At 40.4% G+C, this 26,165-nt stretch overlaps 1 protein-coding gene across 1 annotated transcript in view; it reads left to right on the forward strand.

The window, feature by feature from the left end:
• The window catches only part of CDC20B (cell division cycle 20B), a gene marked incomplete at both ends in the record, with an annotated part of 33,234 nt that extends 14,820 nt beyond the window's left edge, over window positions 1-18,414 (forward strand). Inside the window, 9 exons of the mRNA XM_080804962.1 lie at window positions 677-807; window positions 3,737-3,830; window positions 6,009-6,125; window positions 10,506-10,702; window positions 12,068-12,162; window positions 14,991-15,216; window positions 17,106-17,231; window positions 17,698-17,815; window positions 18,341-18,414. Of these exons, the coding sequence (XP_080661088.1) occupies window positions 677-807; window positions 3,737-3,830; window positions 6,009-6,125; window positions 10,506-10,702; window positions 12,068-12,162; window positions 14,991-15,216; window positions 17,106-17,231; window positions 17,698-17,815; window positions 18,341-18,414 (1,178 nt within the window). The remainder of the gene's footprint in view (window positions 1-676; window positions 808-3,736; window positions 3,831-6,008; window positions 6,126-10,505; window positions 10,703-12,067; window positions 12,163-14,990; window positions 15,217-17,105; window positions 17,232-17,697; window positions 17,816-18,340) is intronic.
• Between the last annotated feature and the right edge of the window lie 7,751 nt (window positions 18,415-26,165).

Raw genomic sequence — 26,165 nt, forward strand, 5'->3', positions numbered from 1 at the left:
TATGAATGAACATAAAAGATGCTTAGTATTAGAGGGTGACAGGACAGAGTTTTCTGTATAGTTAAAAGTCTGGTAAAGGGCTTTCTCAATCTTGAGAAGAGAACCAATACGAATAATAATGATACAAATAACATTGTTATTACTTTAATTTAGAAAGTATCTCACTGACGTCATCTCAAACTATACTTACAGCATCTTTCTATAAAAGGGAGGGGGAGAGGCAAAGTGATTTGTTCATGATCATAGAGTAGATGCCAATGATTAGGGAAGTAAGCACCGGACTGATTGCCTGGCAGGAGGAGCTTAGCCTGGGCAAACCAGACACCTTTGCTCCATCATCTTAAACTACGGAACTGTTTGTATCTATTCTTCAAATGTGCGAATATGTTCTTTCCGAGCAGAGACAAAGCATTTCTGCTGCGGCTGTGGTAGAAGTCAGGTCTTTGATCTTGGCATTTCCTACAGAGGCCACTGAGGCAGTGCTCACTTATGACCTTGGCATTCTGGATAAGGCCCTGTGCTAACCCTTCGTCTCTTCCCACCTCTGCCAGGATTTTGGAGAGATGAGGGGCTGTGGTTTCACATTCTACTGTGAAAGACATAATGGATTGATCACCAACCTAAGTGATTATCTTGTTTTGAAAAACAAATTAAAAGCTAAATGTTTTTCTTGCAGGATCCTACCAAGAACCACTGAAGACACCTATCAAAGGGACTTTTGAAACAAGTCGCTCTGCTTTCCACTTTTGCAGGGAAGCTCATGCAATGGACAGAGACTGCAATGAAACTGTTGCCTCAAAAGCCCGGGTAGGTAAAGGGAGAAAACTGACATCTCATATCCTGAGAAGCTCAGACAAATGGGTCACAAATGTGAGGAAGGTACAGGCTTAGCTGCTCTTACAAATCAGGAGGAAAATGATGAGTGAGGGAAGAAAAGATGAGTGAGGGAAGGACATGAATAGTGGCACTTTGTTAAAAAAAATTAATACCCAACAAATATACAAATTTAGTTAGTATCAATCAAAAAAATGAAAATGAAACATAAAAAAGGTAAAGATTCAGATGACATGATGCTATAAAGAAAACCCTAAAGACTCCATCGAAAGACTACCAGAACAAGACGGGATCAGGAGGGAGACAAACCATAAGAGACTCTTAACTTATGAAACAAACTGAGGGTTGCTGGGGGGTGGAGGGTAGGGAGAGGGTGGTTGGGGTACGGACACTGAGGGGGGGGTATGTGCTATGGTGAGTGCTGTGAAATGTGTAAGCCCCATGATTCACTGAAATCAAGAGTCAGACGCTTAACCAACTGAGCCACTCAGGCGTCCCTATAAGATGGTCTTTTAAAAATTTCCCTTAAGTTATTGTTATTGTTGTTTTTTTGTGTCTTGACCAAGTTAATTTAGTTCCTTTAAGTATCTTATTTATTACGGTTTTAAGATCTTAGAGGAGTCTGATCTAAATCTTTGGCACATTAAATATCACTAGCATGTTTTCAGGTTTATCAAACCCAATGAAGACCTTCTGAAGGAATCATGGTTTCATTTAGAAAGCTTTAAACTAGGAAAGTCATAAATTCTCATTTTGGGCAAAGTTACTCATTTAGTATGTGCTTCCGGTGTTTGGCATATTTATCTTGCTAGAGGAACAATATTGTGAATATGCCAATTGAAAACAAACATCTTAGGGCAGGTCTTTTGCCGAGTGCTTTCTTGTTGGTTAAGGGTTTGGAGGTGCAGATGGCCAGGAAGTTCTATGTCATTGGTGCAGGTTGACCTTACGCCCAGGCCAGGTTATTAGCACCACTGCTTTTCCACACTCTACGTCTTGCAGACTGCAGTTTTTACTGCTTTGCCCTCACAACTTCATTAGAGTCCCAGCGTCACTGAAGAAGCTGGGAAGGTGATAATGGAAACCATTTCAATACTTCATATGAAGCATTTGTTGTCATGACCAGTTAGAAGTCAGATGGCATCAGGAGTGGTGCAGATACACCGTGAGGTCTTTCACAATGACAGGAAATGTGTGTCTTCGAGTGGTCCTCAGAGGTCGCATGGAGGGTATTTCTATGACAAGGGTCAGCATAGCTCTGGAGATGCTCACAGTTATTATATACAGTCAGCTCTATGCCAAGCTGTTCCTTAAAGTAATAAGTAGATCTTACTGAGGGAAGAGCACTTGGGTGCGTGGAACAGAAGCGCCCTGTGCTGGGCAGTGCCTCAGTCAACTTTGTGCGAACTATGGGATTCTGAAGAGGTGACTCTCTGAAGAGTTACATTGATTTTAGGAATGTTATTTTATAACAGCAGTTCTCAGTTGGGTATGATTTTGCTCCCCAGGGCTCCTCTGACAATGTTTAAAGACATTTTTGTTCATCACAACCTACGGGGGAAGGCCTCTAGTAGACAGTCTGAGATGTTGCTAAACGTCCTATAATGCACAGAACAGCTCCCACAATAATGAATTATCTGCTGCCAAGTGCCAGTGGTGCTAAAAATGGGAAACCTTGCTTTATACTTGATTGTTCTAATTTGAATACTTAAAAATTCACTATTCACTGTCTGGCAATGATATAATATCTGGGAAGAAAACCAAAATCTCAAAACGATGCCAGTAAGAGAGACTTCTGTAAAAATTATGGTGATCCAAAGATTGTTTTACATGAATAATCAGATAAATTATCATGAAGGAGAAAATAAGGAATTGTCTCTGCTTTAACTGTTCATTAAAATGTTTTTAGAAAATTCCAGTAAGTATGTTTCTTTACACTTCCTACTAATTTTCTTTTCTTTTCTTTTTTAAAAAAGATTTTATTTATTTATTTGACACAGAGAGACAGAGAGACAGACAGAGAACACAAGCGGGTGTGGGGTGGGCGGCAGGAGAGGGAGAAGCAGGCTTCCCGTGGAGCCAAGAGCCCGACATGGGCCTCCATCCCAGGACTCTGGGATCATGACCTGAGCCGAAGGCAGATGCTTCACAACTGAGCCACCCAGGCGCCCACTATTAATTTTCTTACCTGTTTTTGATTGAAGTTGGGTGTAAGAATGTCAGAAATGCTTTTTATATACTGGCCCAAAGAGACAGCAATCAGATATTTGTATTCATGGGAACTGAGACAAGTTACTTCAGATCTCCGTGATTTGATGTTCTAATAGGTAAAGGTGTTAATGGAAAAGGACCTTTAAGATGATGAGTTCAATCCTGACATACTACAGATGAAGAAAATTAAGTCCCAGAGAAAATCTAAGTAACAGAATGAAAGAACACCTCTAGGTTGAATGCTGAGAGGCCCCCTTGAAAGAAACCTTCCTTAAAAATTAGCCTTACTAATGTTCAATTTTGTTGTCTTGGGGAGGCCTATCAATTTCACCATGTACTAGGACTATCATAACATTTCAGTTCTTGCAGGCTTTGATGCCATCACTGGCCTTTAGCTGGTTTGTGGGCTAAAGGATTTTTCGGTTAGAAGAATAAAAGAAGATTTTATTCTAGCTGAGCAATACTTGCCTATGGAGTGGCTGGGGAGTTTAGAAATAATGCACGTGAAATGCTCAGCACTGTGTTCACTACACAGTGGTTAGGTAGTAAATAATAGCAATCGTAGCCTTGGGTGTGCTAATGTGGAAACCTTGAACTTCCTAGCAAATTAGCAGTTTTAACACTCTATCGTGCATAACATCTGAGACGTATATGCACATTTCTAGAGAAGTATTTCTTTGCTTGCTTTCAGAAATGCCGAAGCCAGCTATTTTCGACCCAGAAGTTGGCCCAGTGGGTTAGTGGGCAAATGCAGCTCTGTGAACAATCCCAGTGTGCCTGGAAAGGTATGGGCCAAAGATTTTCTGTTTGTCCTTCTCTCCTACCCTCCTACCCTTCTCTCTCCCTGCCTCCTTCATTTCTTCCTTACCTTAGAGTATGTTATTAGAATATGTTATATTTATTAGACTAATCAGTATAATTATAAAACTTCGATAATTCTCCTAATTCTCTGCCTTGCCTGTCCCATCCCCAAGTCTCATTTCCTAGAGGCAATGACCTTTAGCTCTTCCAGCTCTTCCCCCTACTATTTACATCCCTTTTCTTTTCTTTCTTTTTTTTTTTTAAAGATTTTATTTATTTATTTATTTGAGAAAGAGAGAGAGCAAGCATGAGAGGGGAGAGTCAGAGGGAGAAACAGACCTCCTGCTGAGCAGGGAGCAGGACGCGGGACTCGATTCCGGGACTCCAGGATCATGACCTGAGCTGAAGGCAGTCGCTTGACCAACTGAGCCCCCCAGGCGCCCTGCATCTATTTTCTAAGTAGTCTTTGTAAACTGCTCTTTCTTGATATTTTAGACTTTATCATAACTTTCTAGCATAGTGGGTAAGAACTTAGTTGTCCTGTTTCATTCACCTCCTGCTATCTACTTAGATCACATTTCCAAAAAGTAACCCCTCACATGGGTGAAAATCTGTACCTAACTTTGACTCCCCCAAAACTTAACTGCTCATAGCCTGCTGTTGACTGGAGGTCTTAACAATAAGATAAACAGTCGATTAACACATATTTTGTATATCATATGTATTATATACTATATTCTTAAAAAGCAAGCTAGACTAGAAAAAAATGTTATTAGGCAAATTATAAGGAAGAGAAAATACATTTACAGTGCTGTGCAGTATTTATTTAAAAAATCCACATGTAAGTGGACCCATGTGGTTCAAACCCATGTTGTTCAAAGGCCGTCAGCGTCAGCTTCAGGAGTAAAACAATGATTTGATATTTGTATATATTGCAAAATGATCACCACAGTGAGTCCAGTTAACATTCATCACCATTCATTGTTACAGAATTTCTTTTCTTGTGATGAGAACTTTTACGATCTACTCTTATTAATTTTCAAATATGCAATCCAGTATTACTAACTGTAATTGCTATGTTTTACATTACATCCCCATTACTTATTTTGTAACTGGAAGTTTGTACTTATTTTTTTAAAAACCTTTATTGGAGGTGCTTGAGTGTTTCTAGTAAACTTTAAGTTTTGCCCACAAATGCAGGTCTTTGTGGCTAACACCAAGGCAGTAACGATCTACTTCTTGGCGTAGTGTTGTGAAGCTCTTCGGCCTTTTATCAGAAGGCATGTGGTTGTAAAGACCACAAATTACCTGGGTGGGCTCAGTGTTTATCAATTTATGTCATTCTCAGTTTGATCACAAGCCAAGTGGTGGGACTGATGAAACGATGGTGGCCTGTGGTTTAGGCTTAGGTGGGTCTTTTGATGAGAACTAAAACTGAACCCAAGATAGGACCCTGACCTCAGATCATTATGTGTGAAACTAGCCAGAAGTACCTGTGTGCTCTGGTTCAGAAGCAGTGAGACAAAGAGTCAAAATAAATGAATCAATAGATATTTACTGACAAAGACTCAGAGTGGGGCTTATCTCTCTCAGCTAATTGTTGATGTGCTAGACAAATGGATACGCAAAAATTACTGTGATTTTAAGATCTCAAGTGAGAGAATAAATATTCAGGATAATATAGTGTTTCTGTGTGCTTCCCACAAGTTATGTTACATTTAGGTCTGGCACTCATGTGTTTTTTATTAAAAATTGCCATGAATTATTTTTAAAATTTCTGTTTAAATTAATACTGAAGAATTTTTTCCCTTCCCTTCTCCTGCAACTTGTAATTCAGTTTTATTATGATGACTACTTTCTTTTTCACTTTGTTATGTCTTACTACCTGCATAGATATTATGCTTACGGGATCATAAAGATACGTGAAACTGTTTGTTCTTTTTTTTTTTTTTTTTTAAATATTTTATTCATCCATGTGACAGAGAGCGAGATCACAAGTAGGCAGAGAGGCAGGCAGAGAGAGAGGGGAAGCAGGCTCCCCGCTGAGCAGAGAGCCCGATGTGGGGCTCGATCCCAGCACCCCGAGATCATGACCCAAGCCAAAGGCAGAGGTGTAACCCACTGAGCCACCCAGGCGCCCCGAAACTGTTTGTTCTTTATAGGCTGCAGAGATGGAGTCGGAGATGAATCCTTCCATCTTAAAAGATTCAGGGATCTAGACTATTCCATACTCCAACCAGAAGTGAAGATTCATCTTACTGGTCTTCGAAATGACTATTGTAAGTTATTGTTTAGACCATATATTGAAAAGTTGGAGTGACAAAATGTATCCTGTACTGTGGCATAAACTTGAAATTTGCTTCTGGAAGAATCCAATGACCCTTGTGCCTCATGTCCCAAAGCTGTACTACCCAAATATAGTTAATGTAATTTGGCTTTTCCTTGTGCAAATTTCATGTGTGGAATGAGTATTTTTGGTGTTGGTGGGATATGAGAAATATGCCTTTTTTTTTTTTTTTTTTTTTTACTATATTAGAATGAACTGTGAGAATGGGAGCCTATTCTTAGGCATATATTTTAAACACGGATAAATCTAATCAGTCAAACAGCCACTTTGGGTCTTCTTGTTATGTGCCTAATTTATAATCTAGTTGGGAGGACAGGACTTTTTTTTTTTTTTAAGATTTTAATTATTTGAGAGAAAGAGTGAGTGAGAGAGAGAACATGAGCAGGAGGAGGACCAGAGGGAGAGAGAGGCGAAGCAGACTCCCCTCTGGGCAGGGAACATGGTGTGGGGCTGGATCCCAGGACCCTGGGATCATGACCCAAGCTGAAGGCAGACACTCAACCAACTGAGCCACCCAGGTGCCCTGGGAAGACAGGACTAACTCAATGGAACTTCTACCAACATGCTAGTATAGAATAGAAGTAATGAATTGTGGAGTAAAAGGAGCTATAATGATTATAAGTAGTTCAGTGATTTTTGCATCTTTATCTGAAAAGACTTTGTGGAGATACTGAGCTTTGAGCTGGTTCTTGAAAAATGCGTAGGTTTTGGAGGGATGGGGGAGAGAAGATAGAGCATTTTCAGCAATGTTAGCAATGTGAGCAGGGGCAGGCTGTTGGTAATTAATGATAATGGCAACAAAGAGGATACAGTGGGGGACTGGCAAATAGGTAGGTAGATGCAAATTTTGTAGTCACACAGGTCCCCTTAACCCCCTCAACTTTTTTCAGGTTATGGCAGTTGTCATATATTTTACATCTACGTACATTGAAAACTCTACCATTGTTATAAATTTTAGTTTAAGAAGCCATACATATATGCATTTTAAATGAAAAAAGAAAAACTGTCTTTATATTTACCCAAATATATAGCAATTCCCCGCTTCTCTTTCATTCCTGATGATCCAAATTTCCCTCTCATATAATTTCTCTTCAGCCTGAAAGCTTCTGTTAGCATCTTTCAGATCAGGTCAGTTGGCAAAGACTTCTGTTACACTTTTTATATTCTGTTTTATGATATTTTTGGTGCATGTAGAATTCTGGGTTGCTAGATTTTTTCTTCCAGCATTTTAAAGATATTATAAGGACTTCTGGCCTCCATAGCTTCTGGTGAGAGTTCTAAGGTAATTTGAAGACTTATTCTTTTGCTTCTGAGACCTGAATCTAATTACACATATGAGATCTTTGGATATTATTCCAAAGGTCCCTAAAGTTTGCTCATTTCTTTTTCAATTTTTTTCTACATGTTCTTCAGATAAGATAATTTCTGCTGATTTATATTCAAATTCAGTGACTCCTCTGTCATTTCCATTCTGCCAATGAGCCCATCCAGATTTTTCAGATATTGTAATTTTCAGTTTCAAAATTTCCACTTTACTGTTTATATGGCTTTTTTTTTTTTAAAGATTATTTATTTATTTATTTGACAGACAGAGATCACAAGTAGGCAGAGCAGCAGGCAGAGAGAGAGAGGGTGGGGGAAGCAGGCTCCCTGCTGAGCAGAGAGCCCGATGCAGGGCTCCACCCCAGGACCCTGGGATCAAGACCTGAGCCGAAGGCATAGGCTTTAACCCACTGAGCCACCCAGGTGCCCCTATATGGCTTCTATTTCAGTTTTATTTTTATAGTTTCTATTATCTTTGTATATAAAACAGTTTCTATTTTTTTATTCCTCTGCTGATATTTTCTCTTTTCATTCAAGTATGTTTTTTCTTTACTCATGGAGAATATTCTATTCTATTCTGTGTGCATATTCTATTAGAACTGCTTTAGCATCTCTGTCTGATAATTCCTATACTTAATTCATCTTAGGGTTTTCATCTATTAATTATGTTTTCCTTGTGTCCAGTAATCTTGAATTGTGTCCTATATGTTGTGGATGTTATGTGGTATTAACTCAGGCTACTGCAGAGAATGTTGCCGTTTTTGTCTTACCTTTAATTTAAATTTATTTTTTATTTTTTTAAAAAGATTTTATTTATTTATTTGACAGGGAAAGGGAGAGAGAGAGAGTGTGTGCTCACAAGCAGGGGGAGGGGCAGAGGGAGAGGAAGAAGCAGGCTCCCCATTGAGCAGGGAGCCTGATGTGGGGCTAGATCCCAGGGCCCTGAGATCATGACCTGAGCTGAAGGCAGATATTTTACCAACTGAACCACCCAGATACCCCTGTCTTAGTTACATTTATACCTTAAGTTTTGTCTTGCCCTTTGTGGGTGGTGTTTTGAGTCTCAGATCAGTTTCTTCTGCCTTGACTATGCTGGTTTGGGTCTATCCCTCATATATATGGACCAGAGTCTAGGCTGAGTCCTAAACAGATGCTTCACTCAGTTCGGTTCTCAAAGCCTTCACTAAGCTGATTGGAGTTTTCCCTAAAAACATGATTTCAGGGTTAGGCTGAGATGTGCGTGGGTTCCTACATTCACAACTAGAGTTGTGTGGCTCTCTCCCCTCCAGGACTTTCTCCACACATTTTGGCCACCTCAGGCTCCTTTTCTTGGCTCCTCTCACCAGAAAGATGGTGAGCTTTCTATCAGAGCTTTAGCTGCTGGTGCTGTTCTTTTCTGTGACTGGGCCCACCCTCCGGCAAAACCATGTGAGAAAAAAAGTGAGAAACTCACCCTGGGCAGGTTGCTTCTTCTGGTTTTGACTCCCTTACTTAGTTTAACTGCATTTGCTTATTTTCCAGTTCTGAGGGAGGGTTTTTTTTTTTTTTTAAATATTTTGTTCAGGGTTTATAGTTGTCATCAGTGGGAGAGGTGGGTCATGGGTGGCTTAGGCCACTGTAGTGGAGCTGTTGTGCCTCATAGTTTTGTATTGATATGTATCAATGAGGAGAAGAATTTTTGTCTTATAAGAAATAAGAAAGGGTTATATGTCAACTATATCTCAATTCAAAAAAGAAATAAGATAGGATACATCTTAATATGTGGTCATACAAATATGATTTCATTTGGCAGTCAAAGAGTTCTAATAGTAGAAACTGGAGAGTACAGCTAGGAATTTCCAGGTATCACTTATAAGCTAGTGACCACTTCTTCTAGATAGACTGTAATTGGGTGGTATTTTTGGTTTGAAATGATGGTGGTATGTTTCATATGGATACTGTAGGTTCAAGGATGTCTCTATAAGGGTTAGGTGTTTTTCCCCTATGTTTATTGCAGTATTATTTACAATAACCAAATTATGGAAGCAGCCCAAGTGTCTATTGATAGATGAATGGATAAAGAAGATGTGGTATGGGGCTGCCTGGGAGGCTCAGTCATTAAGCGTCTGACTTTAGCTCAGGTCATGATCTAGGGGTCCTGGGATTGAGCCCCACATTAGGCTCCACACTCAGTGGGGAGTCTGCTTGTCCCTATCCCTCTACCCCTCCCCATGCCTGTGCTCTCTTTCTCAAATAAAAAATAAAATCTTAAAAAAAGATGTGTTATGTTTTATATACATATGTTTGAATTTTATTCAGCCATAAAAAGAATATTATTCAGCCATAAAAAACCCCAGATCTCTCCATTTACAACAACGTGTATGGATCTAAGTGAAATACATCAGTCAGAGAAAGACAAACACCATAGGATGAAGAGACAAACCAAAAAGCAGACTCTTAACTATGGAGAACAAACTGATCCTTGCCCGAGGGGAGATGAGTGGATGGGATGGGTGAAACAGGTGAAGGGGGGATTAAGAGTATACTTATCATTATTAACACTGAGTGATGTGTAAAATTGTTGAATCACTATTTTGTATACCTGAAACTAATATAACACTATATATTAAATATACTGGAATTAAAATAAAAAAAAGTCAGATAATTTCAATGAAAAAAAAGTGCTTTTAATTTTTAGTGATCTGTTAGATAAAATCCATGTGTACTAATAATGGTAGATGAAACTTCCAAGTTCTCGAAATGACTCTAAATAAATACATTTGAGTATGAATAGTAAGATCATTATTCATTAGACTGTGACTCTTGATACAGAATTCTAGTTTTTATTTTTGAACTTCTAATGATCTATTTACCTATGTGATTCTATTTCCCAGTTGATCATGGGAAAGGTATTAATTTTATTCATCTATCTGTAAAAAAAGTTGGTTAGTTGAAAATATTTTTTATTTGGCTAAAATTATTACTCTAATATGAAATGCTTTTCTTATAGATCTGAATACTCTAGATTGGAATTTTCAAAATCTAGTTGCTATAGCTCTTGGATCCTCTGTATTCATCTGGAATGGGGAAAACTACAATGTGATTGAAAATATAGACCTCCCTATCAATTGTAACTATGTATCTTCTGTGTCCTGGGTAAAAGATGGAACCTGCCTGGCAGTTGGCACCAGCGAAGGAGAAGTACAGGTAATGGGCAGTTTTTTTTTTTCCCTCAAAATGTGCTCTGTGTAATTGCTAGATAACTAAAACTGACCTTTAATAACAAATTAATATACAATAGAGACTCTATATTAGTTGTGGTGCTTGAAACTATGGGGAGTGAGAAGATATGGGATTCTGGTTCTTTTCTGAATGACATTTAATGAAGACTTAAGGATATTCAGCCTAGCTTTTGTTTCTTTTTTTCTTCACACAATCTCCTTCTGCTGTATTTACTTTTTTTTTTTTTTAAGATTTTTATTTATTTATTTGACAGACAGAGATCACAAGTAGGCAGAGAGGCAGACAGAGAGAGAGAGGGGGAAGCAGGCTCCCCGCTGAGCAGAGAGACTGATCCGGGGCTCGATTCCAGGACCTTGAGATCATGACCAGAGCTGAAGGCAGAGGTTTTAACCCACTGAGCCACCCAGGTGCCCCTGTATTTACCTTTTTAAAAGTCTTTTTTCCCCCAAAGATTTTATTTTTTTTAAGTAATCTCTACACCCAATGTGGGGCTTGAACTCACAACTCTGAGATCAAGAGTGGCATGCTCCTCTGATCAAAACAGCCAGGTGCCCCTACAAGTCTTTTCTCTTGTATTAAAGTTGGGTTTGTAGAATCCCCAGGGTTAGGACTTCAGAGAGAGGAAGATAACCTTCAACTCTCCTTTTTCACCTCAAGCTATGATCAGGAGTAGAGTTACTTAAAATGAATGAAATTTTTTTTTTCCTGATAGGCTCTCTAAAATGGGAATTTACCCAGTTTCCATCAATCTATTTAACTTCTCATGTATTATTATTACTAACAATACTGTAAACAATATTGCTCATGTGTTCAGTGTGACTTTGGAGGGTCACAGATGGCTCTCACTGCTTTCTCATCTCTACAGTGATACTGGATGCTATGAAGGTTATATCACGATTTCTTCTCACACGGAAGTTCTCATTTCTCATATGGCTCAGAGTATCGTTTATAGGTGGCAGGAAAGGAATCTCTTAGCCTGTCGGTGGATTTCCAGATATGAAACTAGAAATGCGAGAGCCATTCTCAAGCTGTGGCTGCCCATTGAATTCACCTGGGAAGCTTCAAAGCAAATGTCATAAAATAAATGCCGTATCCACAGACTTTACCTCCATTATTAAATCAGAATGGCTAGCATGAATGGCGAGCCCCATCGGTGATGTCATATACAGACAGCATTGAGAAATGCTGTCCAGGGTTAAAGGAGCTGAGCTTTCCCTTAGTACAGGGGCTGGCAGTAACAACGTTAATTGATATCAGGCCTTTAAGAAGACAGTGGGCTGTGAAAAAGACAATGCTATGTAACTCTGTTTATTCATTTTTTGTTTTTAGTTATGGGATGTGGTAACTAAAAAGCAGCTGAGAAATATGCTTGGTCATTTGTCAGTGGTTGGGGCTCTGAGCTGGAATGACTGTATTCTCAGCAGGTAAGAAGCATCTTAATGGAATGAATTATATTTGTCACACCAAGTGGTTATGGGGGCTGAGTGAACAGAACTATAATATTTAAAACCAAAAGCAAAAGCAAAACCAACCGCAGCCAAACAGGAAATTAGTTAGGCCGTTATGATCCTACCTGATGTAAGTGGTCCAGTGGCCACAGGCACCATGTTGGCTATATGCCTGCACCATATGCAGGTACTGGAAAGTGAGGTTCAGGATCCACTAAATTGTTCAGACAAAAGGTAAAACTCTGTTTAAGCAAAGAGTTTGTCTACACCAAGTAATACCTACCAGGAGGATAATTTTGTTGAAATCAAGTATTTAATGCTGTCAGGATCAATAATTTGGAATATGGTAAGCTTTCTGGGGCACATTTCCCATTCATAGATCCACAGATGTTAGAGCTGGAAGGAACCTCATAGATCAGGCGGTTCCACAGTTCTCAAACTTGAGCACCCATCAACATCCCCTGAATGGCTCCTTACAACATAGATTGCTGGTCTGTCTCCAGGAACTTCTGATTCAGTAGGTCCGAAGGGGCTCTGATAATTTGCATTTCTAATTTCTGAAGTGATGCTCATGCTTCATCACTTTTGAGAACTATTGATTTAGTCTAACTAAGCAGAAAGTTTAAGTGACTTGTTCGTACGATCCTACATAATTGATCTAAATATATATTGCTTTTAACAATTGCCATTCATTTTTTTAAAAAGATTTTACTTTTTATTTGGGAGAAAGAGAGCACAAGCAGGGGGAGCAGCAGAGGGAGAGGGAAAAGCAGACTCCCCATTGAGCCGGGAGCCCCATGTGGGACTCGATCCCAAGACCCTGACATCATGACCTGAGCCAAAGGCAGAGGCTTAACCAACTGAGCCAACCAGGTGCCCACTGCCATTCATTTTTTTTTTTTTTAAGAATTTATTTATTTGACAGAGAGTGAGAGAAGGAGAGAGAGAACAAGCAGGGGGAGCAGCAGAGGGATAGGGGGAAGCAGGCTCCCTGCTCAGCAGGGAGCCCAATGCGGGACTCGATCCCAGGACTGGGAGATCATGACCTGAGCCAAAGGCAGAGGTTTAACCCACTGAGCCACCCAGGTGCCCCACCACTGCCATTCATTTTTATACTGTAGTTCTTAAGATAGGTTTAAATTAAATAAATTCCAAGGTCTTTTACAATTTCTTTAAGTACCTGAGATATAAACTTAAGATTTCAGTACCTTGTGATTATAGGTCAAACTTAAAGCTGCTTAAACAAAATACTACATAAAGGGCTAATTATTTACTGTGCGAAGTTGTTGTAGTGAAGTCAGTTCTCTAAATTCCTTTTACAGTCTGTGTTGTTTAAATTTAGTTTTATTATCCATGAACAGATCCTTTCTTATAATAGCAGCTAATATTTTTGGAGTAATGTGTGCTAGGCTTGCTATACTCTTTATGTGGATAATTGTGTTTTAATCCCTGCGGTAACTCTGTCGAGTTGTTTCTAATCTCCAGCCAACCTGTTGTTAATGAATCAACTGAGACACTAGCCTGAGGTCACATGGTTAGTAAAAGGGGCAGAATCAGGCTTTGAACCCAGGTGGTCTGGCCACAGAGCCCATATTTTTCATCACAAGGCTGTTCAGTGTGGTGCCTGAATCATTTTTAAAAAGATGACTCTGGGGGTGCCTGGGTGGCTCAGTGGGTTAAGCCTCTGCCTTCGGCTCAGGTCATGATCTCAGGGTCCTGGAATCGAGCCCCGCATCGGGCTCTCTGCTCAGCAGGGAGCCTGTTTCTCCCTCTCTCCCTCTGCCTGCCTCGCTGCCTACTTGTGCTCTCTCTGTCAAATAAAGAAAAATCTTTAAAATAAATAAATAAATAAATAAAAAGACCACACTGGATTTTGAGAAGTTTCAGAAATAATTGTAGGTAGTTGTTTACTTGTTCCTTGGAGAAAATTAAATTAGTCTGGGAGGAGTTCATTATCTTTGATAAAGTGATATGATCTTTATCATTCTTTGGATCCAAATCACTACCAGTAAGTACACATTATCTCCTGATTCTGAATCACATTGCAGTTTGCTATGACATTCAGAGAGTTTTATACTCTTTTTAGACATGAGTGGCATTAACAAAATTAATAGTGGATTTGTAGCTTAACAGAAAAAGGAAATAATACATTTCTATCTCTGACATTTCACTATAAATATATATTCCATTGAGATAATATGAAATATTCTGAATTCCAGAAACATATTTCCTATGTTCAGTACATAAAGAACTCCCTGGGAAAATATGGAATTCTTCAAAATTTATCATTTCCATAGCTGCCTGCATCATATTGAAGTCATTAGAAATATCTGTCAAAAAGGGGTGCCTGGGTGACTCAGTCGGTTAAGTGTCTGCCTCTGGCTCAAGTCATGATCCAGGAACCCTAGGATCGAGCCCCATATCAGGCTCCCAGCTCAGTGGGGAGCCTGCTTCTCCCTCGGCCCCCGCCAACCCCGTTCTCTTGCTTGCATTCTCATTTTCTCTCAAATAAACAAACAAACAAACAAATAAAATCTTAAAAAAAAAAGAAGTATCTCTCAAAGGATATCATCTCATTATCCACATTTGAAACTTTACCACAGAAATTTTTTTCACTTGTGCGAACAGTCACCCAGGCGGAATACTCTATCCTTAACCCAATGATTGTTCAAAAACTGTGTCTTGAATCTGTCCTGTGGGGTCTTTTGGTAGTTTGAACTATGCTTTCCTTTATATTTTCAAATGCTTATTAGCAATAGGGCTTGAGTTTTATGTCAGGAACCTGCCCCTTTACCTCTGTGCAGCGGGTCAAGGCTGGGCCGTGTTTATCATCACGACGTTCGGGTCACCCAGCATCACGTTGGAACACTTCACCACAAGCAAGCTGTCTGTGCTCTCAAGTGGTCCCCTGATGGCAGGCTGCTTTCCAGTGGCTGTAGTGATGGACTGCTGACGATATGGTCCCGTGACCCCGGTGCAAAAGCCCAGGTTCAACCGCTGAAAGTCATAGCCCAACCTACAGCAGTCAAGGTAAGACATCCAATAGCTTTCCAGGTTGCTGTCCACTCAGAGATCACTGAGCATCCTTCACACCTGAGAACAAAGCCATTAAGCTAATACTTTGAGATTTTTCTTTCCCTAGAATTTGTTTTGGATTTTGCCATCATTCTTTTGAAAGAAACCCTATTTATACCCCTCATGTGTCTGATTTTGTGGTTGTAAGTAACTGAAACCAGAGATAAGCGAGAGCTTCTGCAAAAAAATGTAAATATATTTTCTCTTTCAACAGAGGAGTCCTGGGTACATACAGCTGCTTTCAATACTGTCCAGACCTAGGGCCTTAAATGATGTCATTAGAACTCTCTCTCTTTGGCTTTTGGATCTGCCTGTCTCTGCTGAGTTTCATTTTTTATTCAGACATTTTGTGGGCAAGATGACTCTTAGCAGCTTCAAATTCAGATCCTCCCAGATGGAACTGATTAAGAAACCATGGTTCTTTGTTACTCTGATAGAAAAGTCCCAGAACTCTGGTGTGACTTTGGGCACATTCTCATCTCTCAGCAGTAACTGTGGTCAGACAGATGGGTACACTGGCTGTCCAGACCTACCTGAACTCACACCCCTGAAAGGAAACCCACTGTGAAAAGGAGGAGGAGGAACGGTGCTGCAGAGTTAAACCAATATTCCATCAAGCTCTGCATAATTTTTTTTTATTTCTCTGTATTTTAAATTCTTACTTCTAGTAAAACCAAACAAAACAAAACAACCTATACTTTCATTCCTTTGGCATCATATATATATGTCTTGACCTCAACATTGTCCCAGAATATTTATCCCTCACAGAGCAAAGAAATGGTTCTACTTTCTTACCTATGAACAAATTTGTTAGAATGAGAACTTACCAAGTTAACACAGAGTTTCCTGATACAGGGTGTAGTACGTCCTACCAGCTGCTAATGCATGGTAGTGACTCAGTACTCTGGCTTATGCGTTTTAATATCCACAGGACATTAAGCATGATTTAAGGTCCAAATTCCCATCATTAATGATTTGAGAGAAATCTAGGGAAAATGTATGTAAAATACTCTGTCTGCGAACAAAATACGAAAACCAAATAAAGCAAACAAACAAACAAAAAACCCCCAAAGAACCAAAAACCCAACACACGAAAAACCCAAGACAAGCAAAACAAGTTACTTTCTTATGTGCCTTGTCAGAAATACAGCGAATTGAACCAAGGGCCTTTGAAGTCTGAGCGAGCAAAGCCTTGGGCAGCTAATGGCAGGATGGACATGCAGATAAGGATACATGGATAAATACAATGGAAATATTTATTAGACTGTCCTTTAAACTTAGTGTTACTCATCATTTCAATCGTCAGCATAAACATGCAATACTGAACCTAATTTTTCAGGATTACCTGTAGCCATTTATAAGGAAGTAAATCAACAACAATTTTCCTTTCTGAAATGTATTGGGAGTTGAAATGCATGAGAGTTTTGGGGGTGCAAGCAATCATGTGTGGTTCCATTTTGTCCTTTCTTCTCTGATCTAGAACCTAAGGCCACAGGTAGACAAATGAGAGAAAAATTCATTTCATCATCAGATGCCAGGGGGCACATGTCACCTACTCCAACAGCAGATTTTTACCCCATAGGACATGTTGAGTGTAGTTTTAAAAATATATTATTGGGTGATTTTTCTTTGTTTAAAATATTGGCAAATTGTCCTCAAAGTTTGAGGAAGGCACCTAATAGGTGATTTCCAGTCCCTTAGAAGTAATCTCTAGAGAGTGCCTTTGCTCCTGCCTTTAGATCAGAGCTCCAGGAGAGCCGTGGTATATGGTGTGAAGTGTGTCACCTTCACAAGTTCACTTCCTCCAAGCCTGAGCTGCCTGTGTGATTATTTGAACTTTCAAGGCCATGGATTGGTGTCCCTGGCAGTCTGCAGTCCTTGCTGTTGGAGGCGGCATGGAAGATGGACACTTACGTGTCTTGGACATAAATACTGGGCAAAGCATCCAGACCCCAAGCACAGACTCACAGGTAAACATCTCTGCTGGAGTCAGCCTTCTCTTTGATCTTCTAGAACCTTGTGAAAATGATCGCTGTTAGAGCATAGGACCCAAACACATCTCTCTGTGCTTGTGAGTCTATAAAGACTTCAGTTCTTGGCAGTTTGTTTTTGGAGAACCTTTCTCTGTGGGTTGCAAGTTGATTTGTGTATCCTTTCCTTCCCCCTCTATTTCCCACACTTTTCTTCTTTCTCAGCACTGCTTTGACTGTGCTCAAATTTGTAGGTTCATTGCACCCAAACCTATTTGTATGCTTAGTCTTCTGTTGGCTTGCGATCAACTTTCCTAAAACTAAAATAGTTCCTCTCACACTCTAACCCCAGCTGTGGACTGGAGGAGGGATGTGGACAGAACATATCACCTGGTATCCATCTGAAATACATTCATAATGCATCAGACATTGCCATAACTCTGTATTTATTTGGCCATTACTACAGATTTGTTCCCTAATCTGGCTACCTAAGACAAAGGAGATTGCAAGCGGCCAAGGTAGTCCCAAGAATGATGTGACTGTGTGGGCCTGTCCTGGTCTGGCCAGGTCGTGTGGATTTTTGGGTAAGCACACAGGTGACTAAAATGCGCGTTCCCATGGCTAAGTGAGCTGTCATTGGCAGGAAAAGCCCTGAGTGAAAGATCTCCTCTGGCTTTTTAAAGTATTTATTTTATCAGGGAAAAAGGCCTACATCCACCCCACCTCAGGGTGTCTGTAGATGAGTATTTCTGAATTTGACTCAGACTGTTCATCGCTTACAATGGTCCTGTCTTCTCCTTCTTGCATACATGCATGGATGAAGAGTGATGATCAGTGAGAGTTTCCAAATGCTTTTTGAACTCTGGAGTTAGCATCGTAACTCATCTTTCCTTATTTTGCAGAAAAACCAGGAGTGCTACAACGTGTGGGTTTATTCAATATACATCTACTGTGTGTGAGGCACTTTTGGGGGTGGGGGGACATACATGTAAACAAGACAGACATCATCTTTGCCCTCAGGGAGCCCATACTTTAGTGGGAAGAAACAGACCGAAAACACCAAATGTATACAGCGTTCCATAGTGATAATACCGTGATTCTCTTTGTAGATTGTGAGAATGTTATTTGGCAACAACAAAACACCCTTAGCAGAAAGACTTCCTGCTCCTGCTGGTCTGTCTGACCTCAGAACGACTTTGATATCCTTAAGCTGTTAGACTGTGTGATTTGGTGGATAAAAATGTAGGCAGCTCTTGACAGAGCTACCTGGGTGGCCATGCCTGAGTGTACGAAGGACATGAATTGATCCTTTGTATATTTTAAATCATAAGACACGTAGTTCATGGGATATGTTTTCTGATTAAGGAAATTATTTTATTTTATTTTTTTTAAAGATTCTATTTATTTGAGAGAGAGAGAGAGAGAGAGAGAATGAGCGGTGGGGAGGGGCAGAGGGAGAGGGAGAAGCAGACTCCCTGCTGAGCAGGGAGGCCGACATGGGACATGATCCCAGGACCCTGAGATCATGACCCAAGCCGAAGGCAGACGCTCAACTGACTGAGCTTCCCCAGGTACCCTAGAGAAATATTTTTAATGAAGCCTTAAACCTGGTTCTTTACAAAACTATAATTCCAGTAGATATTTAGATCTTTCAGTGAGGTAGAGACCTCTGATAGATCCTGGAGTCAATTTGTTGATACTGGCAATAAAGAATGAACTTACTGGCACATTTTCTTTCTTTTCTAGCCTTGATGAGTTATGAATTCTTCAGTCGTCATGTCTTGTGCTTTTTTTCATTGATATTAGACAGAATTCCAAAGAGTACATTTAACCTTTTCTTCTCTTAACACGTTTATGATTAGAGAAGATGCAGTTACTTTCCAGCTTTTAGACACTAATGCTCATCTCTGACCCAGTAGTCTCTTCCACGGGCATATTTCCCCAGTGTTTGGCAGGGTGGTTGTTATATAAACATACATCAGGTGGTTAGCCTTAAAAAGGTGAAATAGAATAGCAGAGAATGGAAACAATGTCAAAGTAGGCATTATTTTGTAAAACTTTTGTTACAGTTGTTCAATACCATATGCCTGTTTAAATATGGGGTGGCAACATAATGTAGTTTTGAACGGTGGATTGTGGTCATAAAGCTTAGAAAAAGGCTATTCTAGATGATGGCCACGCCTTTCCTTCGTCTCGCCCTGTTAACCACACTCATGATTCTCTGGGGGGAGAATTCTGTTAAAGAGGCCTTCCCCATCTAACTGGAGAAGGAAGATAACTTAAGATCATCCTTCCCCTCACCTTCCCAAAGTTGTAATTTACAAGCTTTGAAGCAGGAATATGTAACTTTCTAGCCTGTAGGTGAGGTCTGGCCTTTGATTTGGTTTCATAGTCCTTAGCACGTGCCTTGATAGGTGCCTTTATAATGATTGCTGCATGAAGAACACAAAACTTTCAAACAAAATCCTTTCAGTGATAATTCTCTTGGAATTTAGAGATGTGAATCCTAAAGGATGGCCTTTGTCTGAGGTAAAGACAGCAGTTCCCACTAAATCTAGTAGATTAAGATTTTCACTAATAGGAGAGAAGTGTTTCAAGAATGCTTCTGCTTCTTGCTGGTGAGGATGCAGAGAAAAGGGAACCCTCCTACACTGCTGGTGGGAATGCAAGCTGGTGCAACCACTCTGGAAAACAGCATGGAGGTTCCTCAAAAAGTTGAAAATAGAGCTACCCTATGACCCAGCAATCACACTACTGGGTATTTACTCTAAAGATACAAATGTAGTGATCCGAAGGGGCACATGCACCCGAATGTTTATAGCAGCAATGTCTGCAATAGCCAAACTATGGAAAGAACCTAGATGTCCATCAAGAGATGAATGGATCAAGAAGAGGTGGTATATACATACAATGGAATACTATGCAGCCATCAAAAGAAATGAAATCTTGCCATTTGTGATGACGTGGATGGAACTAGAGGGTATTATGCTGAGCAAAATAAGTCAATTAGAGAAAGACAATTATCATATCATCTCCCTGATATGAGGAAGTTGAGGGGCAACGTGGGGGGTTTGGGGGGTAGGAAAGGAATAAATGAAACAAGATGGGATTGGGAGGGAGACAAACCATAAAAGACTCTTAATCTCACAAAACAAACTGAGGGTTGCCAGGGGGAGGAGGGTATGGAGAGTGTGGTTGGGTTATGGACATTGGGGAAGGTATGTGTTATGGTGAGTGCTGTGAAGTATAAACCTGGTGATTCACAGATCTGTACCCCTGGGGCTAATAATACATTATATGTTAATAAAAAAGATTAAAAAAAATGAATGCTTCTGCTTCTAATACAAACTCCATTTTCCTAACAAATTCTGGAAGCAGTTCTCCATTTTTTTAAAGTCAAGACATTTTTCAAAGCCTGCTTTGGAAAAGATTTGGAATTTTTTTCTTTATTACTCCTTTTCTACTTTTTTTCCTTTCTTTCTCTTCATCTCAACACATTGTAATAAAGACTGAAAGCATATTTATCACCTGTTATGTTTACTGAATTGATTTTTCTTAAGTTTAATTTAAAAGCATTCATGTAATATTCTGTATTTATCCTAACTAAATTAAGTGGTTTTCATTTATATTGCTTTAATTTATAAATGTTTAATTAAAAAATAAGGAGCAGTGGTATTCCCTAGGAAAAGAGATTCTTCTTTGCTGTGGGACTGGAGAATGGGCTAAAGGGTTAAAGCACTGAATTTGATTCTAGTTCTGGCTCTGCCATCAATTAGTTCTGTGACCTGGGACAAGGCAGTTGATGTTCCTGAATTTTTTTTTTTTTCATCTATAAAATAAGGGAGCTGCTTTGTATCTATGAATCTAGATTTTTTTTTTTAATGCACTGACACACCCAGAGTCAAACTCACGTCTCTTTGGGGGCATATGTACCTGTGCCTGTGTGCGTATGCATGTGTGAGCATCCAGGTGAGCATTAGGCATGATGTGTGTGGATGGAAAAATTCCCGTGTCTAAGAAATGTCTCCTTCAGGAGTGGAATATGTATATGTCCTCTTTGCTCCTGAGAATCTGGTGTCAGAGCACAAGATTATTTCTGAAATTCCAGATCTCATTTGAATTGAAAACTGTACTAGTTCTATGAGATGGCCACCCACGTAGCTATATTTTATGTGTGTCCCCAAATACCTCCTCAGTCAAAAACTTACACAACCTCTTTCCTTCCCTCCATCCTCCTGGCCCCAGCCTTCTTTCATGGAGTCAGTTTTGTCCGCTTTGGCCTGAACGTTTGATTGTTAGCCGTCACTGTTCGGTTAGGATAGATTTTGCCAAGTATTTTCCAAGGAACTTGAGCCATGTGAGAAGTTCATGTCAAGAGGACTTTGGTCAACTAAGTTTCAGAAATGCTGCTTATTATAGTCTCTTCTCCCAAATAAAACAGTCTTGAAATAAGGAATCCTGTTTAATTTTTTTTTTTAACCTGGCGATCCCAAACTAATGTGAACATTAAACACTCTTTTCTTTTTTAATACCTATTAACCAACTTCATATGGAATTACTGTTCCACAAAATGTTCTTTGGGAGACGATCAGGTAGATAACAGAAAAAGGGGGATTGTCTCCAGAATTATATAACTAAGACTCATGTTTGCTTTGGGGTAGAGCTTTTTGGGTCCTTTCCTATTAATCTGCCTCAATTTATTTGATTATCTCCTTGACACTTAGGTCCCAAGGGATGACTTTTTGGAGAGGATAAGGAGGATGGGATGGGAGGCTGGAGCACAGCAGTAACAATACTGGATGCTGGTGGAGTAGAGAAGAGAGAGCTGATAATGGTTTGGGGCATGAGGGGCGTGGTGAGCTAGAAATGATCCCGCCGCTCGTCAAATCCCTGGAAGCTGTGACTGTGATCTCCGTTAGCAAAAAAACTGACGTAATTAAGTCAAGGGCTGTGAGGTGAGATCATCCTGGATGGGCCCTAAATCCAATGACAAGTGTCCTTCGAAGAGACACACAGAAGAGAACAGGCACACGGGGAAAAGGGCCGTGTGACCACAGAGGCAGAGAATAGAGTGATGTGGCCACAAATCATAGATAGGAGGCAAGGGTTGGCAGCTCCCCCAGAGCCTCCAGAGGGAGCCAGTCAGGCCGACGCCTTGATTCTGGACCTCTGGTCACCAGAGCTATGAGAACATAAATTTCTCTTGTTTCCAGCAGTGTGTGGCAATTTGTTGTGGCAGCCCTAGGAAACTAATAAAAGGGGGAAGAGCTCTGAAAGGGAAACCCAGTGAAGCAAAACCTCAGCCACCTGAGGTTGCTGCCTACAGTTAGCTCGGACTGGTGTTTACCACAGCAAAGGCACGGTGGGAGCGCCAACTTCATATATGGCAGGTTTCAGAGAAGCCTTCATCCTGGGAGGGGGTACGGGGCCCTCCACCTCAGCAACAGCCCTTGTAATGTGGGACATGAGCTGTCTTCCCTTCCTCCCACAGGCCACAGAGGCCGAGTGCTGCACCTGGCTTTGAGTCCAGACCAGACCCGAGTGTTTTCTGCTTCAGCAGATGGCACAGCCTGTGTATGGAGCTGCTGTCACTCAGCAACTCTACGAGCTCCAGTTTCCTCACTTCAAAGTGAGAATAATGACAGCGGCTTTGTCTTCTCCACGGGGTTGTTGTGACTATCAAACTGGATGATGTGTTTTCCTGAGGTGAACGTTCTCGTGACCTTTCTTCTCAGAATTATTTGCTCTGCTTCCTCCTGTTCCATTCCCAGATATTATCTTTGCCTCTTCTCTATTTTGCCCTCCCTCATTCTCCTCTTCTTCTTCCTTCTTTTTCTTTTTTTCGATCTCTTCCTTGTTAGGGATGCATTTCCACTGTGATGGCAGAGATTTCCAAACACCTTTTTCCCTCTTGACTTTTCTCCCAATCTCCAGTCTCATATTTCTTTCTGATTCTGGATATTTCCTTTCTGAGATCCTTTCCTGTTTTAGCTTAAACCAAATACATTAAAAACATCCCTTATTCACTTGAAAAATATTGGTTAAAATCCCACTATATGCTAAGCAGTATGGTAAGCATGCCCATTATTTCCTCTCAAAATGAGATCCCCTGTAGAACTCTCTTGTCCCTCTCCCTGCTCTCATCCCTACCTTGGTCATCCCATCATCCAGGGAACCTCCTGATTATTCCATTCCATGCTTAATCTGCTCACACCTTGTTCTCTTCTGTTTCATTCTAGTCATGTCCTGAATACCTGATGACCACTTCACTGTAATTCTTTCTGTTTTCCTCTCTTTATTCTTCATGGGTCTCCACCACACAGGCTACATTTCTAAAAGCGTGGTGGTGATCTTCTCAGCCCCTGCTCAGAAACTCTCAATGACTGCCTATTACATAGAGCCCTCACCTCAACCTTAGGGTCCTGAGCCCTAGAACTGCCATAGACCTACTGAGCAAACTTGCATTTGGTCATAACACTTACAAGAATAGGGCTTTGGATTTGATAATTGCCAAGTTCTTTTTAGGCTCGATGAGGCCACTGTTCTCTCTCTCTCTTTAAGTAGGCTCCATGCCCAATGTGGAACACAATGTGGGGCCTGAACTCACAACTCTGAGATCAAGACCAGAGCTGAGATCAAGAGTCAGACTCTTAACGGACTGGGCCACCCAGCACACATGCTCTTTTAAATGTTTTTTTTTTTTTAAAGATTTTATTTATTTATTTGACAGAGAGAGATCACAAGTAGGCAGAGAGGCAGGCAGAGAGAGAGGAGGGGGAGGAAGCAGGCTCCCTGCTGAGCAGAGAGTCTGAAGCGGGGCTCGATCCCAGGACCCTGAGATTGATCATGACCTGAGCCAAAGGCAGAGGCTTAACCCTCTGAGCCACCAGGCGCCCCATCTTTTAAATGTTAATCCTTGCTCGTTTCCTGTGTTGACCCTGGGCTAGGTCTTTTGATTTCCTGCCTTTGTGCTTTTGTCGGAGCTTTTCTTCTAGTCTGGAATTTCTACTACTCTCTTCCTTTTCTTTGCTCACCGAAGTCTTAACCTCTCTAGGAAGTGTTTTGAGACGATGTTACTTGGGTTTGAACTCTTTGGCATCAGTCTATCCCATCCACTTGCACATTTCTTGTACCCTAAAGACTTCCTTGTACCTACTCTTTGTCAACACCTTTCCATTATTCTGACCTCTACACTATACTTTTGTTTTATGCCAACCTGCAGATAAATGGAATCACATCTTTTATATTCTTTTTGACTTCTTTCACTCACTATTAAGCTTGTAATATTAATTCATGTTGTTACATGTAACTGTAGGCTTTTCTTTTTCATTGCTGTGTAATATTCCCTTGTATAAATATATGACAATTGTCGATTCATCTTATTGTGGATAAATATTTGAGCTATTTTCCATTTTGATTTTAAGAATAAAGTTGTGGGGCACCTGGGTGGCTCAGTTGGTTAAGCATCTGACTGTTGATTTTGGCTCAGGTTATGATCTCAAGGTCATGAAATCAAGCCCTTTGTCAGGCCCTGTACTCAGTGAGAAGTCTATTTGAGAGTGTCCCTTTGCCCCTCCCCCTGCTCACGTGTCCTCTAAAAATAAATAAATCTTTAAGAAAAAGAATAAAGTTACTATGCACACTCTTAATCATTCTTTGGTGGACAAAAGCACACATTTCTGTTGGGCATATACCCAGGTGTGGAACTTTTGGTCATAGGATATTGAGTTTTAAGTAGTCACTACCAACTTGCCTAAGAAGTATCAGTTTACGCTTCCATCAGCAATGAATGAGGGTTCTATGCAACTACTTTTTAATTGGACTTCAAAATCTATAATGTTGCCAGTAGGGAATAGTCTATCCTCTTATTGCTGTTAAGATTCTAACTATGAATTAGGGATTATAGCAGGCATCTACAACATCATCCTAGTGACTCTCTCAGAGCCCTGTTTTAGATGTTAGCACCAGACTTCATTTTTTAGTGTAAGGACTCCCATCACCAGCTGTATATTGAAATCACTGGGGAGATTATATAAAGAATATTATGTCCTCGGTCTCATTGAAAGCAATTAAATAAAAATTTCTAGAGGTGGGGTTGAGGATTTGTAATTGAGCTGTGCTCCTTCTTTTTTTAGGAGGCTGTCTCTTGGTGTTGATGTATGTTCTTGGCTTGGGTATACATTGTGTGTGTGCATGTGCATGTGCATGTACACTTCTAAAGGAACTGATGGAAATTGCAGGAATCCGTTCACATAATCACATTTTGAAGTGGCTGCTGGACTGACAACTCCCCAATGAGTTCAATGTGCTGAATAACAATATAGGGGTTTTTCAAGGAAAACTTTGAGCACTTACTGCCTAGTAAGTGATGGCGGCTCCGTAACCATTGTGTTGGCTGGATCCACCCAGGCTCAGGGTTGAGGAGAACCAAGAAATCACCTAGATAATCAAAGACTTCTATGCAACCTCATGACAGAGGCGGCTGACTCTCTGTTGTATACTTTTCTTGTCTGCCAAGTGCATCATTTCTGTCCCATAGAATTTTATTCTCTATTTCTCACCTGCCTTTGGAAAACACGGTGAGACACTCCCTCTTCTACTTCTTTCTTAGACTCAGGTTCTTGCAGATAGATGGATAGATTGATAGCATGTGTTGATGTGGAGCAATGGCCTTAGAAGGGCAAAAGCATTTCCTTTTAAACCCAAATGCTCCACTGGCTGTTTCTGTTTCCTGCAGAATTGCTGAGCCTGTCACGAGACAGACCTGACCTTATTGTCACTCCTGCTGGGCCCCATTTAGACAGTGAATAATTCGAGGAAAGTATGTATGTCACTTGACACATGGTTGACCCTGGTGACATTGGCTCTCTCGTCTCTCTTGCAATATCTATAAGGTTGTCATATCCCTCTCCTTCCCCTTGCCAGTGCAGATCT

Source organism: Martes martes, assembly GCF_963455335.1.
Source record: "Martes martes genome assembly, chromosome: 5".
NCBI lineage: Eukaryota > Metazoa > Chordata > Mammalia > Carnivora > Mustelidae > Martes > Martes martes.